General features: G+C 45.4%; 1 protein-coding gene across 4 annotated transcripts; it reads right to left on the reverse strand.

Moving 5' to 3' along the window:
• Positions 1–4,687: 4,687 nt before the first annotated feature.
• LOC138282508 (uncharacterized) lies at positions 4,688–13,642 on the reverse strand. 4 transcript variants are annotated; one of them, XM_069220181.1, is made up of 6 exons: positions 13,386–13,642; positions 11,347–13,015; positions 11,144–11,247; positions 8,115–8,574; positions 5,259–5,718; positions 4,688–4,871 (listed from the first exon to the last, which is right to left on the reverse strand). In XM_069220181.1, exons 4-6 carry the CDS (start codon positions 8,373–8,375, stop codon positions 4,864–4,866), a joined length of 729 nt encoding a protein of 242 aa, XP_069076282.1. In that variant the 5' UTR covers positions 8,376–8,574; positions 11,144–11,247; positions 11,347–13,015; positions 13,386–13,642; the 3' UTR covers positions 4,688–4,863. The 4 variants fall into 4 exon arrangements, with proteins under 4 accessions (XP_069076282.1, XP_069076283.1, XP_069076284.1 ...); XM_069220182.1 differs by having other exon boundaries at positions 12,300–13,015; positions 13,386–13,624; XM_069220183.1 differs by lacking the exon at positions 11,347–13,015 and having other exon boundaries at positions 13,386–13,624.
• Positions 13,643–15,533: the final 1,891 nt, after the last annotated feature.

Consider the following 15,533-nt stretch of genomic DNA (forward strand, 5'->3'; position numbering starts at 1 on the left):
AGCACCAGACACAGTAGTGTCAATCAATCAATCAATCAATCAGTGCTTGTAAAGCACAGCTACTCACCCGTTAGGGTCTCAAGGCGCTGGGGGGGGAGTGTAGTGTATACCAGTGAGGTGGTTTAAAAAAGCCATGTCTTCAGTTCCTTCGTGTAGCTGGGGAGGGAGGTAGTTTGTCTGATGTGGATAGGTAGGGCGTTCCAGTCGGTGGCTGCAAGATAGAAGAAGGAGCGTCCTCCTGTTCTGGTTTTCCGTATGCAGGGTACTTCTGCAAGAGAGAGCTGGGCTGAGCGTAGGGCCCTGTGGGGTACGTGGAAGTTGAGTCGCTGGTTCAGGTAGGCTGGTCCTGTGTAGTGGAGGGCTTTGTGTATGTGGCTGAGGATCTTGAAAGTGATTATTTTCTCTATGGGGAACCAGTGCAGTGTACGTAGGTATTGCGAGATGTGGCAGTGTCGGGGTAAGTCGAGGATCAGTCTGGAGGCGGTGTTCTGGATGTTTGCAATTTGCGGGTGAGTTTTTTGTTGATTCCGGCATAGAGTGCTTTGCCATTGTCCAGTCTGCTGGTGATGAGTGCGTGTGTGATGGTCTTTCTACGTTCAAGGGGGATCCACTTGATGGTCTTGCGCAGGAGGCGGAGGGTGCGGAAGCAGGTGGAGGTGACTGAGTTGATTTGATGGTTCATGCTGAGGTAGGGGTCCAGGATGATTCTGAGGTTGCAGGCTTGGATGGCGGGGTGGACTGGTTTTTGCGGGTGGGTGGCCACCAGGAGTCGCTCCATGCATTGGGTTGAGGGCCCATGATGAGTACTTCTGTCTTGTTGGTATTAAGTTAAAGACAGCTGTTTCTCATCCAGTTGGCAACTGCTTCCATGCCTTCATGGAAGTTGTGTCTGGCCTTGTCAGGTTCGTTGGAGAGGGAGAGGATGGGTTGGGTGTTGTCAGCATAGGAGATAATGTTTATTCCGTAGCTTCTGAAGAGGGTGGATAGCGGGGCCATGTAGACATTGGACAGCGTGGGGCTGAAGGAGGATCCCTGGGGAACTCCGCAGCTAGTGGGTGTGGGATCTGCAATGAAGGGGGCGAGTCTCACTCATTGTGTTCTGCAGGAGAGGAAGAATTGGATCTTGTCGAGGCCCTTGTTTCTGATGCCAGCTTTGTGGAGTCTTCTTATCAGGGTGTGATGGGAGACTGTGTTGAAAGCCGCCGAGAGGTCTAGTAGGATGAGTGCTGCCATCTCTCCCTTGTCCAGTAGGGAGCAGATGTCATCTGTTGCGGCCAGGAGGGCTGTTTCAGTGCTGCGGTTTGACCTGAATCTGGATTGGGAGATGTTGAGGATGTTGTGGTCTTCTATGAACGTGGTGAGTTGGCTGTTGGCTGCTTTTTCAATGACTTTCGCAGGAAATTGAATTAGGGAGATGGTTCTGAAGTTTTTGAGGTCGGTGGGGTCTGCCGAGGGTTTCTTGAGGAGGGGGTTGATCTCAGCATGTTTCCAGTTGCCTGGGAAGGTGGCGGCAGATAGTGAGTTGTTGATGGTGAGGCAGAGCTTGGGAGCGATGGTGTCTGCAGCTCTGTTGAAGATGTAATGGGGGCATGGGTCTGTGGGGGCCCCGGAGTGTATGGACTTCATTGTTTTCAGCGTATCTTCGGTAGTGAGGGGTGTCCAGGTGGAGATTGTTGGTTTGTAGGTGTTGGGGTTTGGTGGAGGGGGTTCTGTGCGTAGGCTGTCCTTGTTGAAACTGTCGTAGATGGTCTTGATTTTGTGGTGGAAGTAGGTGTTGAGTCTGTCAAAGAGGTCCTGTGAGGGTGGGATGTCGTTGTTTCGCTGTTGGGTTGGGCAAACTCCTTGATGATGCTGAAAAGTTCCTTGCTGTTGTGAGCTTGTGAGAAGATTCTGTCTTGTATCGCCTTCTTTCTGGTGTTTCTGATGAGTTGGTGGTGTGCAGTGGTGGCGGCTCTGAAGTTGCTGTGGGCTTCTGGGGATTTGGTGTTTCCCCAGATTTTCTCAAGGTGGCGACAAGTGCGTCTCGATTCTCGGAGTTCAGGGGTGAACCAGCTGGCTCTCTTTGAGTGGGTTCTTTTTGAGGGGGGCTATGGTGTTGGCGCAGTCGGTGATCCATGTGTGGAAGGTGTGTGCTGTGGTGTTTGGATCATTGTGTGTGATGGTGGGGGCAGCGATGGTGAGGGTGGCGGTGAGCTGATCGTTGGTTATTCTTGTCCAGTTTCTATTCAATGGTTGGAGTTGGGGTCTGGTGATGGTGGGTGTGTTGAAGGTGAAGTGGATGCATCAGTGATCTGTCCATGGGTGTTCCATGGTGTGGCTGAAGGTAGCGGAGGTTCAGGGAAACATCATGAACAACTAGGTCTAAACCACTACTTGCCTGAACCACTACTGCTAAACAACTAAAAAGTCTCTACAACTAAGTACTGAACAACTACTGTCTAAACAACAATTGTGCCTGAATAACAATTGCCTGAACAACTAATTTTAAGGTAAGGTTTTCTTTATGGTTTTTATGGTTTATTAGTTGTTTGGAATATATATGTATATGGGGTGGGGTGGTCTTTCTGGGTGATCTTGTATCCCTGGGGGATGGCGATGTCCAGGCCTGAGGTGGTGTGGGTCCAGGTCTCGGTGAGGAATGCGATGTCCAGGCTGGTGCTGTCAAGGAGGTCCCAGATTTCGGTGGCATGTTTATGGAGGGAGCAGGAGTTAAGGAGGATGCCCTTCAGGGAATTCAGGTTCAGAGAGTTGTTGTGAGTGGGTTGTGTTGGGTTCTAGGTCTTGGTGGTGGTGCAGGTTTGGTGGCAGCGGAGGCAGCTGAAAGGGCTGTGTGTGTTGCCTGGAGAGGCTTGCTTGCAGTTGTTGTTGCATCCTGGGTTGAGTGCGATGAGTTTTGCTGATGTGTAGAGGCGGTAGGTGCCAGGACGAGGAGTCCTGGCGCTGGTCATGCTTGGGTCGCGGTCGGGCGCAGACGGGCTTGCCTTAGGTGCGCCTTCAGGGTGCTAGCGACGTGGCCGCACAGGGGCCACCATTAAGTAGGGCGGGGGGAGGAGAGGACAGCTGAGAGACGGGAGTAGGAGTGGGAAACGGTGTGAAAAAAGGGGGCGGGCCGTGGGGGCAGCAAGGGTGGGGATAGAGCGTGCAAGAGAGGAGGGGGCGGGGCCGCAGGGGAAGCAGGGCAGGGAGTGAGAGAGGGGGGAAAGCAAGAGTGATGAGAGTGAGTGCGGAGTGAGGGGAAAAAACAAGGGAGAGAGGGAAAAAGCACAGAGAGCGAAAAGCACAAAAGGAACAGCACACAAAGAATAAAAAGAGGAAAAAAGAGAAAAGAGGCAGAGGGCAGCCTAGCAGAAGAGCAGAGCTCTCCCACTAGACACCAGGGATGAGGCGCAGGCAGAAGTCTGCGGGTGAAGAAGGGCCTCAAACTCTGGACAGAGGTCAGAGTTCGGGGACAGAAGGGCTTCACTTGCTGCTGGAGGTGCGAGGTGGCAGAGAAGTTCACTGACCAGGTCAGTGAGGTTGCTCTTCCTACCGTGCAGCGGCCACCATTAAGTAGGGAGGGGGAGGAGAGGAAAGCTGGGAGGCAGGAGTGGGAAACGGTGCAAAAAAGGGGGCGTGGCCGCAGGGGCCGCAGTGGCGGGGAAAGATCGTGAGAGAGAGAAGGGGGGGGCAGGGCCGCAGGGGAAGCAGCTGTGGGGAGTGGGAGAGGGGAAGAACAAGAGTGATGAGAGAGAGCGGAGTGAGGGGAAAAAACGAGGAAGAGAGGGAAAAAGTGCAGAAAGCTAAAGGCATAAAAGGAATAGCACACAAAGAATGAAAAGAGGAAAAAGGAGGAAAATAGAGAAAAGAGGCACAGGGTAGCATAGCAGAAGAGCAGAGCTCTCCCACTAGACACGAGGGTTGAGGTTCAGGAATAAACCTGTGGGTGGAGTAGGGCCTCGAACTCCTGACAGAAGTCAGAGTTAAGGGACAGAAGGGATTCACTTTCCGATGGAGCTACGAGGTGGCAGAGCAGTTCACTGACCAGGTCAGTGAGGTTGCTCATCCTACCGTGCAGCAGCCGCCCTTAAGTAGGGAGGGGGGAAGGAGAGGACAGCTGGGAGGCGGGAGCGGGAAATGGCGTGAAAAAAGGGGGAGGGTCGCGGCAGAGGCGGGGTTAGAGCGTAAGAGAGAGGAGGGGGTGGGCCCGCTGGTGCAGCAGCGGCAAGGAGTGAGGGGGGAGAGCGAGAGTGATGAGAGAGAGAGCGGAGTGAGGGGGAAAAACGAGAAAGAGAGGGGAAAAGCGCAGAAAGCAAAAGGCACAAAAGAAACAGCATGCAAAGAACAAAAAGAGGAAAAAAGAGGAAAAAGAGAAAAGAGGTAGAGGGCAGCCTAGCAGAAGAGCAGAGCTCTCCCACCAGACACCAGGGATGAGGCGCAGGCAGTGCAGTGTAATAAAGTCCAGAAACATTCAGAAAGGAGACTATGTTAAGGTAAAGTAAGGTAGAATTTCAGGTAATTGGAGAACATTTTGAGGACCTTACCTTTCAAAGTAATGGAGGTGCATCACTTGTTCATAATATTGAAAAATGGAGGTTGGTGGGTTACACTGGAGGCCCTTATCCCCCCTTTTTGAGGACCTCAGAAAAATCAGATGACTCTTTGTGTTTGTTCTTAAGATTGGACATTTCTTTATTTCTATTTACTGTTATGTTCCTTAAGTGGTTCTCTTAATAGCTTCTCTATTAATTTTTTCCCTTTTTAGTCTCTTGGAGTTCTTCTTCTGGTCTCTTTTCTTTCTCTTTTTCTTCTATTTACTCTCCTTTTTCCTTTCCCTTGGCAGTCTTGTCTTTTAATATTCACTGGTTTGCCTCTTTTGGGTGTGGCTCAGGGTCCTGTGGTCACCGTTCCGGAGTATGAGGGAAACACAAAGGAACAAATGACAGGAGGTAAGTGTTTAGGTATCTTTATCCTTTAGTGCATATTAGGGAGGGGGTATGTGAGGAGTGGTGGCTATATGTGAATACTCTGTGATGAGTTTCCTAGGTTTGGTGCTCCTTTATGGTGCAATTGTGAGGAGTGAATCAAAATAATGACTTCAAAATAATACGTATTATCAGCATGTGTTAGTTTATGCGAGCGAAGCTTGTTAAGGTTGTCCCTTCACACTGGGACTTACAGTATGCTTTTCCCCCTCCCCATTCCTCTCTTTTCTCCCCACCTCCCCTTCCCTGTGTCCTCCTTAATAATGTTGTGGCCGAGCCCTGTTTGCAGGCACGTACCTGCGCTAGCCACGTCCCTCCTGGGATGTGGCAGATTGTCGTGTCCCAAGACTGGGGATTGCCGCTGTTGTCGGCATTCACTTCTCTCCGGGCTCCCTTGTTCACGCTTTCCTCTCCATCTCCAATCGCTGAGCTGCTCCCCTTGAGCGTCGTCTTCCCGTTTTTTGTGTTTGCGCTCCTCTGCCCGTTCCGCGGCATCTTCCGTCTCTCTCTCCGCCTCTCTGTGCATCTCCTCTTCCTCCTTGTTCTCGTTGCTGACATGCTGACGTGAGCACTGGATACTCTCCACACTACCCCTGGGGCACTCTCCTATCGGCCCTAATGCCGCTTGAGACTTCTGGATGCCAGTAAACCTGTTACATACGCTCCCCCGTGCAAAGGGCTGATTGAGTCCTGCCTCCACGGGATGTCTGGATAGGTAATCCGCAGTTACCAACTGTGAACCTGGTAAATGCTGTATCTGAAACACAAAAGGTTGGAGTGACATGAACCAGCGTAATATCCTGGAGTTGGTGTCTTTATGATGGGCTAGCCATGTGAGAGGGGCATGGTCTGTGATCAGCGTAAAAGGGTGTTCCAATAGGTAGTATTGCAAACTTTCTATAGTCCACTTTATAGCCAAGCATTCTTTTTCTATAACTTTTTCTTTTGGTAGCAATTTCCTACCATTATATACTATTGGATGTGCTATTTCATCTTTGTCTTTTTGGGAAAATACCGCCCCCTGACTGATATCTGATGCATCTGTTTGTAAGTAAAAAGGTTTCTCAAATTCCAGATAGTGCAAAACGGGTTTGGTTGTCAGAAAGTTTTTGAGGGTTTGATAACTCATGATTTGGGAAGCTGTTAACTCACCAAACGTATTAGATTGTTCTTTTCTTAGGAGATTAGTTAAAGGGGCAGCGAGGGCGGAATAATTCAAAATGAAACAGCGATAATATCCAACCATTCCCAAAAATGACCTACATCTTTTTTTTGTTTTAGGGGGGGCATGTTAGTGATGGTATCGACTTTGTCGACTTGCTGTCCTCTCTATATATTGTAACCGAGATAGGCAACAGAGTCCCTTGCCAGTTTATATTTCTCTGGGTTAGCCGTTAACCCTGCTTCGAGTAGAGTATGGAATATCTTAGATAAATGAAGTAAATGCTGTTCCCAAGTCTCACTATAAATGACTATGTCATATAGATAAGCTGCAGCATAACCTGTATGAGGCCTTAATATTCTGTCCATTAAGCGTTGGAAGGTGTCAGTGGCTCCGTGTAGTAGTATGGTAAACGGTAGTATGGTAAACGGTAGTACGGTAAACTGATATAATCCTGATGGTGTGGAAAAAGCTGTCTTCTCCTTGTCTTGTGGGTTTAGAGGTATTTGCCAATACCCCTATGTGAGAACTAATGTGGACAGGTATCGTGCTTTCCCTAACTGTTCAATTAGTTAATCTACTCTTGGCATCAGATAGGTGTCAAAATCCGAAATGGCGTTGAGTTGTCGAAAGTCAATACAAAAACAGATTGTTCCATTGGGTTTCAGAACTAAAACTACTGGGGAACACCATGGACTTCTAGACGGATCAATTATGCTGATATTTAGCATGTTCTTTACTTCCTGTTCAACCAGTTTTATACGAGCCTCTGGTATAAGGTAGAGTTTTAAACTGACTACTCTCCCTTCTTTTGTAACAATCTTGTGTTGGATCAAAGGGGTCTTTCCAAGAGTTATTGAAAAGAGTTTTTTATGTTGTTGTAATATCTCTATAACTTGAGTTCTGTTCTTTCTGGGTAGGTCTAGGTTAATGTGGGGTACCCATTCTTGCAAGTCTTCCTGTTGAGGGCATAAATTTATCTCAAGGGGCTTTATGCTATTGACGAGTAAGACAGAGTCCACAGTTGGGGTCTGCGGGTCGCCTTCTTCCCATTTCTTTAGAAGATTGATGTGATATATTTGGGTTTTCTTTGGTGACTCCGAAGTCTGCACTCGGTAGGTAACGGCGTTTACTCTCTCTACTACTTCATAGGGACTTTGCCATTTAGCCAACAATTTATTCTCGGAGCTGGGTATAAGAACTAATACTTTATCTCCTTTGGTTAGTTCTCTCAAGGGTTTACCTTTCTCATAGTGTTTTCTTTGTTTTTCTTGAGCCTCTTCCAAATGTAATCTGACATCTTCCCATAGAGTTTGTATATGGTCCTTCAACTGTTGAGTATAATCGAGTATATCTTTGCATTCTGTTTCCTCCTCCTCCCATTTCTCAGCAGCCATTTCTTTATTTCTATTTACTGTTACGTTCCTTAAGTGGTTCTCTTAATAGCTTCTCTATTAATTTTTTCCCTTTTTAGTCTCTTGGAGTTCTTCTTCTGGTCTCTTTTCTTTCTCTTTTTCTTCTATTTACTCTCCTTTTTCCTTTCCCTTGGCAGTCTTGTCTTTTAATATTCACTGGTTTGCCTCTTTTGGGTGTGGCTCAGGGTCCTGTGGTCACCGTTCCGGAGTATGAGGGAAACACAAAGGAACAAATGACAGGAGGTAAGTGTTTAGGTATCTTTATCCTTTAGTGCATATTAGGGAGGGGGTATGTGAGGAGTGGTGGCTATATGTGAATACTCTGTGATGAGTTTCCTAGGTTTGGTGCTCCTTTGTGGTGCAATTGTGAGGAGTGAATCAAAATAATGACTTCAAAATAATACGTATTATCAGCATGTGTTAGTTTATGCGAGCGAAGCTTGTTAAGGTTGTCCCTTCACACTGGGACTTACAGTATGCTTTTCCCCCTCCCCATTCCTCTCTTTTCTCCCCACCTCCCCTTCCCTGTGTCCTCCTTAATAATGTTGTGGCCGAGCCCTGTTTGCAGGCACGTACCTGCGCTAGCCACGTCCCTCCTGGGATGTGGCAGATTGTCGTGTCCCAAGACTGGGGATTGCCGCTGTTGTCGGCATTCACTTCTCTCCGGGCTCCCTTGTTCACGCTTTCCTCTCCATCTCCAATCGCTGAGCTGCTCCCCTTGAGCGTCGTCTTCCCGTCTTTTGTGTTTGCGCTCCTCTGCCCGTTCCGCGGCATCTTCCGTCTCTCTCTCCGCCTCTCTGTGCATCTCCTCTTCCTCCTTGTTCTCGTTGCTGACATGCTGACGTGAGCACTGGATACTCTCCACACTACCCCTGGGGCACTCTCCTATCGGCCCTAATGCCGCTTGAGACTTCTGGATGCCAGTAAACCTGTTACATACGCTCCCCCGTGCAAAGGGCTGATTGAGTCCTGCCTCCACGGGATGTCTGGATAGGTAATCCGCAGTTACCAACTGTGAACCTGGTAAATGCTGTATCTGAAACACAAAAGGTTGGAGTGACATGAACCAGCGTAATATCCTGGAGTTGGTGTCTTTATGATGGGCTAGCCATGTGAGAGGGGCATGGTCTGTGATCAGCGTAAAAGGGTGTTCCAATAGGTAGTATTGCAAACTTTCTATAGTCCACTTTATAGCCAAGCATTCTTTTTCTATAACTTTTTCTTTTGGTAGCAATTTCCTACTATTATATACTATTGGATGTGCTATTTCATCTTTGTCTTTTTGGGAAAATACCGCCCCCTGACCGATATCTGATGCATCTGTTTGTAAGTAAAAAGGTTTCTCAAATTCCAGATAGTGCATAACGGGTTTGGTTGTCAGAAAGTTTTTGAGGGTTTGATAACTCATGATTTGGGAAGCTGTTAACTCACCAAACGTATTAGATTGTTCTTTTCTTAGGAGATTAGTTAAAGGGGCAGCGAGGGCGGAATAATTCAAAATGAAACAGCGATAATATCCAACCATTCCCAAAAATGACCTACGTCTTTTTTTTGTTTTAGGGGGGGCATGTTAGTGATGGTATCGACTTTGTCGACTTGCTGTCCTCTCTATATATTGTAACCGAGATAGGCAACAGAGTCCCTTGCCAGTTTATATTTCTCTGGGTTAGCCGTTAACCCTGCTTCGAGTAGAGTATGGAATATCTTAGATAAATGAAGTAAATGCTGTTCCCAAGTCTCACTATAAATGACTATGTCATATAGATAAGCTGCAGCATAACCTGTATGAGGCCTTAATATTCTGTCCATTAAGCGTTGGAAGGTGTCAGTGGCTCCGTGTAGTAGTATGGTAAACGGTAGTATGGTAAACGGTAGTACGGTAAACTGATATAATCCTGATGGTGTGGAAAAAGCTGTCTTCTCCTTGTCTTGTGGGTTTAGAGGTATTTGCCAATACCCCTATGTGAGAACTAATGTGGACAGGTATCGTGCTTTCCCTAACTGTTCAATTAGTTAATCTACTCTTGGCATCAGATAGGTGTCAAAATCCGAAATGGCGTTGAGTTGTCGAAAGTCAATACAAAAACAGATTGTTCCATTGGGTTTCAGAACTAAAACTACTGGGGAACACCATGGACTTCTAGACGGATCAATTATGCTGATATTTAGCATGTTCTTTACTTCCTGTTCAACCAGTTTTATACGAGCCTCTGGTATAAGGTAGAGTTTTAAACTGACTACTCTCCCTTCTTTTGTAACAATCTTGTGTTGGATCAAAGGGGTCTTTCCAAGAGTTAGTGAAAAGAGTTTTTTATGTTGTTGTAATATCTCTATAAGTTGAGTTCTGTTCTTTCTGGGTAGGTCTAGGTTAATGTGGGGTACCCATTCTTGCAAGTCTTCCTGTTGAGGGCATAAATTTATCTCAAGGGGCTTTATGCTATTGACGAGTAAGACAGAGTCCACAGTTGGGGTCTGCGGGTCGCCTTCTTCCCATTTCTTTAGAAGATTGATGTGATATATTTGGGTTTTCTTTGGTGACTCCGAAGTCTGCACTCGGTAGGTAACGGGGTTTACTCTCTCTACTACTTCATAGGGACTTTGCCATTTAGCCAACAATTTATTCTCGGAGCTGGGTATAAGAACTAATACTTTATCTCCTTTGGTTAGTTCTCTCAAGGGTTTACCTTTCTCATAGTGTTTTCTTTGTTTTTCTTGAGCCTCTTCCAAATGTAATCTGACATCTTCCCATAGAGTTTGTATATGGTCCTTCAACTGTTGAGTATAATCGAGTATATCTTTGCATTCTGTTTCCTCCTCCTCCCATTTCTCAGCAGCCATGTTCAATAGAGTTCTAGGTTGTCTGCCAAAAACTAATTCAAATGGACTATGCCGTGTTGAAGCCTGAAAATGAGTTTGAATGGAATATAAAACCAATTTTTCCTGAGTCTGATATTGTTTTCTTTAGGAGTGTTTTGATTGTACGATTATATCTTTCTACCAATCCGTCTGTTTGAGGATGATAGACGGAGGTGCGAATGTGTTTTACCACAAGTATTTGACATATTTGGGACATAAGGCAAGACAAAAAAGGAGTACTCTGATCCCTTAATAATTTTTTGGGGAATCCCACTCGAGAAAAAAACCCAATCATAGCATGCGCCACACTTTTGGTGGTCATACTTGCAAGAGGAATAGCTTCAGGATAGCGCGTTGCGTAATCTACAAGGACTAAGCTGTACTTGTATCCACGGGATGAGGGGGATAAGGGTCCCACTAAATCCATGCCAACCCGGGAAAAAGGAACATCAATAACAGGTAAGGGGTAGAGTGGGGCTTTTCGGACCATTCCTGGGTTAACAACTTGACACTTTGGACACTGTGCACAGAATTTGCGTATGTCAGAAAAAACCCTGGGCCAGTAGAAACATCAGAGAACATACTCCTCGGTTTTCTCTCGCCCACAATGTCCTCCCCCCCTCACCATGGGCTAAATGTAGTACCTGTAAGCGATATGGGTTGGGTACCACTAATTGGGCTTTTTCTATGTTATCATGCTGTACGATCCTATACAGTGGACTGTTTTGGACAATGAAATAAGGACCCACCTGCCATGTTGTTTCTGTAACTGCAGAAGTCCAAGCCTGTTGCAGCGCAGGATCTTTCCTTTGACTGACTCTGAAGGGCGGTGGACTCGATAAAACGGTCTTTTCTGTAGGGGACAAAGGAAGAGAATTGGGTCTATCAGTCATGCGAAACATTTTCCTCTATTCTCTTTTGTCCTGTCTGCTCAATTTTGGTTTTACCTTACCCGGGCTAATGGTGATGTGGGAAAAAGGAGCATCCTTGAGCCAAGGTTCAGTTCTATGATCTCCGTTTATGCTTTCTAATAGTTTAGGGAAATCGTAAGAGTCAGTTCCTATGATGACATCCTCAACTAGGTGGGGTATTAGACCTACTATCAAGGGTCCTTCCCATGCTCTCTATTTTATAGTGACCTTCGCTATTGGATATTGTTTCATGTCCCCATGGATACAACAAATGGACACTGATTCACCCAGTCGCCATTGTTCCTTTGTCAGTAGTTCAGCCTTAATCACCGATTGACTACACCCGGAGTCAACCAATACCTTGATAGGTTTATTATTCACTAATAACTCTTTGGTGTATTGTGACACGCTTTGGGCTGTACATAGTACCCTGCCCTAGTTATTCCTATTTCCATTGGTTCGGGTTTCGGTAGTCTGTGGGGACAGTTGTGTGCAATATGACCCCACTCCGCACAATGATAACATTGTGGGGTTTGATTAGGTTCCTTTTCTGTAAAGCGTGAGCTAGGACTATCCTCAGGACTTTTCGATGATCGGGTTTTTTTAAACGAACCAACTGACTTGCCTATTATGGCTTGTCCTTTAAGTGGGGTTACTCTAAAATCAGGAGCCCAGTGGAAAACACATGCCAGATCTATGGCCGATGTCGTTGTGACATTCGGGTGTTGTTTAATCCAATTGCGTGTCTGGATTGGTAAGGCTTCTAAGAACTGTTCCAATAAGATTATCTGTATCACCTCTTCCCTGTTCGTGCCGATACGACTCAACAATTTTAGGCCCAGGCCTTTTACCCTATAGTACAAAGCTCTGGGATTCTCCATTGGAATTCATTTTGTTTTTGAAAATGTATGCGATAATACTCAGTGTCAAACCCCACTCTTTCCAGAATAGCCTTCTTGATATCCCCATATGGAGTTGTTCCCCCTGGGTTTACCGCTTGATAGGCAGCTTGTAGTGTTCCCGTCAATAGTGGTGCCACATATTGTCCCCATCCATCTTGTGGCCAGTTTACTGATGCAGCCACCCTCTCAAAATTAGTAAAAAAGGCATCAGGGTCTTCTCCTTCTTGAAACTTCTGTAATGCAGAACTGGGTACATTTGGATGGACCCGTGTGGTGGCTATGGTATCAGTCAGTTTTTGTATTGCTGTTTCATGGACCAGCTGATTGTTTGCTATGATAGTAGCCTTACTTTTAAGAGCATTTTGCAACGTCTCTCTATCATTTCTGGCTTCCCATAGCTATTCTTCCTAGACTATCTGTAAATGTCTTTGACCTTCAGCAAGTTGATTGATCATGTCTTCCAGGGAAGGTTTTTCCTCCATAGTCCCTTTTCCAGGAAGGGATAGTATCCCGCTTCTGATACCAAGATGTGGTGGGTTACTCAGGAAGCCTTTATTGAAAACCTCAGAAAAATAAGATGACTCTTGGTGTTTGTACTTAAGATGGCACTTTTCTCTATTTCTATTTACTGTTACGCTCCTTAAGTGGTTCTCTTGATAGTTTCTCTATTTGCTTTTCCCTTTTTAGTCTCTTTTCTTTCTCCTTTTCTTCTATTTCTCCCCTTTTTTCTTTCCCTTGGTGGTCTTGTCTTTTAATATTCACTGGTTTGTCTCTTTTAGATGTGGCTCTGGGTCCTGTGGTCACCGTTCTGGAGTATGAGGGAAAAACAAAGGACAGAACAACAGGAGGTAAGTGTTTAGGTGTCTTTATCCTTTAGTGCATATTATGAAGGCGATAAGTGAGGAGTGGTGGCTATATGTGAACACTCTGTGATGACTTTTCTAGGTTTGGTGCTCCTTCATGGTGCAATTGTGAGGAGTGAATCAAAATAATGACTTCATAATGATACGTATTATCAGCATGCGTTTGTTTATGTGAGCGAAGCTTGTTAAGGTTGTCCCTTACTTCGCACTGGGACTTACAGTAGGCTTTTCCCCTCCCTCTCTTTTCTCCCCACCTCCCCTTCCTTGTGTCCTCCCTATTAACATTGTGGCCGAGCCCTGTATACAGGCACGTACCTGCGCTAGCCATGTCCCTCCTGGGACGCGGCAGGCTGTTGTGTCTCAAGACTGGGGATTGCCATTGATGTCGGCATTCACTTCCCTCCTGGTTCCCTTGTTCACGCTTTCCTCTCCGTCTCCAATAGCTGAGCTGCTCCCCTCGTGGACTTCGAGAGCGTTGCCTTCCCGTCTTTGGTGTTCACGCTCCACTGCCCATCCCATGGCGTCTTCCGTCTCTCTCTCCGCGTCTCCTCTTCTTCCTGGTTCTCGTCGCTGACGTGATGACGTAAGCACAGGATACTCTCTACCCTACCCCTGGGGCACTCTCCTATCGGCCCTAACGCTGCTTGAGACTTCTGGATGCCGGTAACCCTGTTACATGGAGAAAGGTGAAATTTGAGGAAGGTGGCACGCTATGGAAGTGCAGGTTCTGTACATGTGAAAGAGGAAGATGACTGTAGTAGTTATATATTGATGGAGGACAAAGCACTCTTACATACGAATATCAGACAGGAAAATTCAGAGGTGCCTAGGGAAGAGAGTGTTTCTAGGGAAGAGAGTATGTCTGGGGAAAGAAGTGTGAGAGGAAGGACACAAATTAAGCAAATGGAGACAGTGCCTAAGGAAAAAACAATGGAACTAAGGAGAACACAGCACAACAAGGCTCCCGAGTATTTGAGAGATTTTGTTAGATAATGGAAAGTTTCATTCTCTTTTTTTCATATAATACTAAGTGGCAGTTTGATGTATATAGAACCTTTCTTTATGGTCAAATGTATTTAGTATAATTTGTGTTCTATTTGTAAGAAAGGAGATGTGTTGTATCCTCAGTGCAAGAATTTTCCATTCAGGAATGTTAGATATATCACATGAAAGAATGTTAAAGTAAGGCTCCAATGCCAATTTCACAGTGTGTCAGTTAAAGTGGCTGGCTGGTGGGGAAGGACTGCATGAAGCTGTCTTAACTGCAATAAACATTAAATTAATTTAAGAAGCTTTTCCATAAAGATTATTTGACGCTGCAACAGATATCTCTGGGGGGCTGGACGAAGACCCTGCAGCAACATCCCTTAGGCACCCAACTATAACTTGCGCCCTCGCCATGCACTGCTACTTACCTCACATATTACATCAGTAATGACATCTTGTATGACATCATTGATAATATGACAGAAACATTTGCAGTGAAATTATTAATGAGAAAATTGTGCATGGCAGATGTGGGATTTCTAGTTACTTTACAGCACGACTTATAGTGTCTTCAGATAAGTATAACTATAAATGTTGAATTTCTATGGTTTTGTGGGTGTACAATCAGAACCTACCTAGAATGTCCATCTAACCTTAGTTTTTTTATGAATTTCTAATATTTTATTCCCAATACTATTTCCTAACTATAACTTCTCTGTAACCTTTGGTTTTTTCAGTGAACCTCTAACATAAACTACCATTACAAACCTGCTTCTCCCAAATAGTTAACTTGTGATTTGTAATGTGTTCAAATACAGCTAACTGCATGTCTGCTTGCTGGCTACCTCCTCTATTGTGGAGTCACATTACATTAATTTTATATTGGTGCAAAATGAACAGTGTAGCTCAGTTTGTGCCCCGTTGCTTTATATACATATAAGGAAATGCAGAAAACACATTATCTGCACTTCTTTTATGTCAAACATAGGACTACGATCTAGGCATTTTTTGTTTTGCATACATAGTGAACATGTGCAAACCAGTTTTCCTTTTAAATATTATTCATGGGATATTATTTCTGTTAACGTTTTCATTACATAGGTAAGATGTGTTTCAATGTTTAAGAAAGTATCAGTCTTTAACATCTATTTTCATTGGTATAGAAAGCGTTCTGTGATAAACAATAGGACAAATTCTGCTCACTCAGGAAAAAGCATAACGTTACGGAAATCGTAGGCAAAAACAAATAATTCTTACTCTTCTCCTTTTGAACAGTCCTTTAACTTCCAACCAGTCTTGGAAAAATTACACCTAGAAGTATAGGCCATGGGAAAAACAACTTACTGTAAAAGTTCACCATTCGGCACACCATCTCAGGCATGCCATTCGGGTCAGAAATGCCCTTCCAATCCCTTTAACAGTGGCTCCTAGATTGAAGATCTTCAAAGTCAAACTAAAGGATAACCTATTAAACCT

The sequence above is a fragment of the Pleurodeles waltl genome, chromosome 2_2, assembly GCF_031143425.1.
Source record: "Pleurodeles waltl isolate 20211129_DDA chromosome 2_2, aPleWal1.hap1.20221129, whole genome shotgun sequence".
NCBI classification, from domain to species: Eukaryota; Metazoa; Chordata; class Amphibia; order Caudata; family Salamandridae; genus Pleurodeles; species Pleurodeles waltl.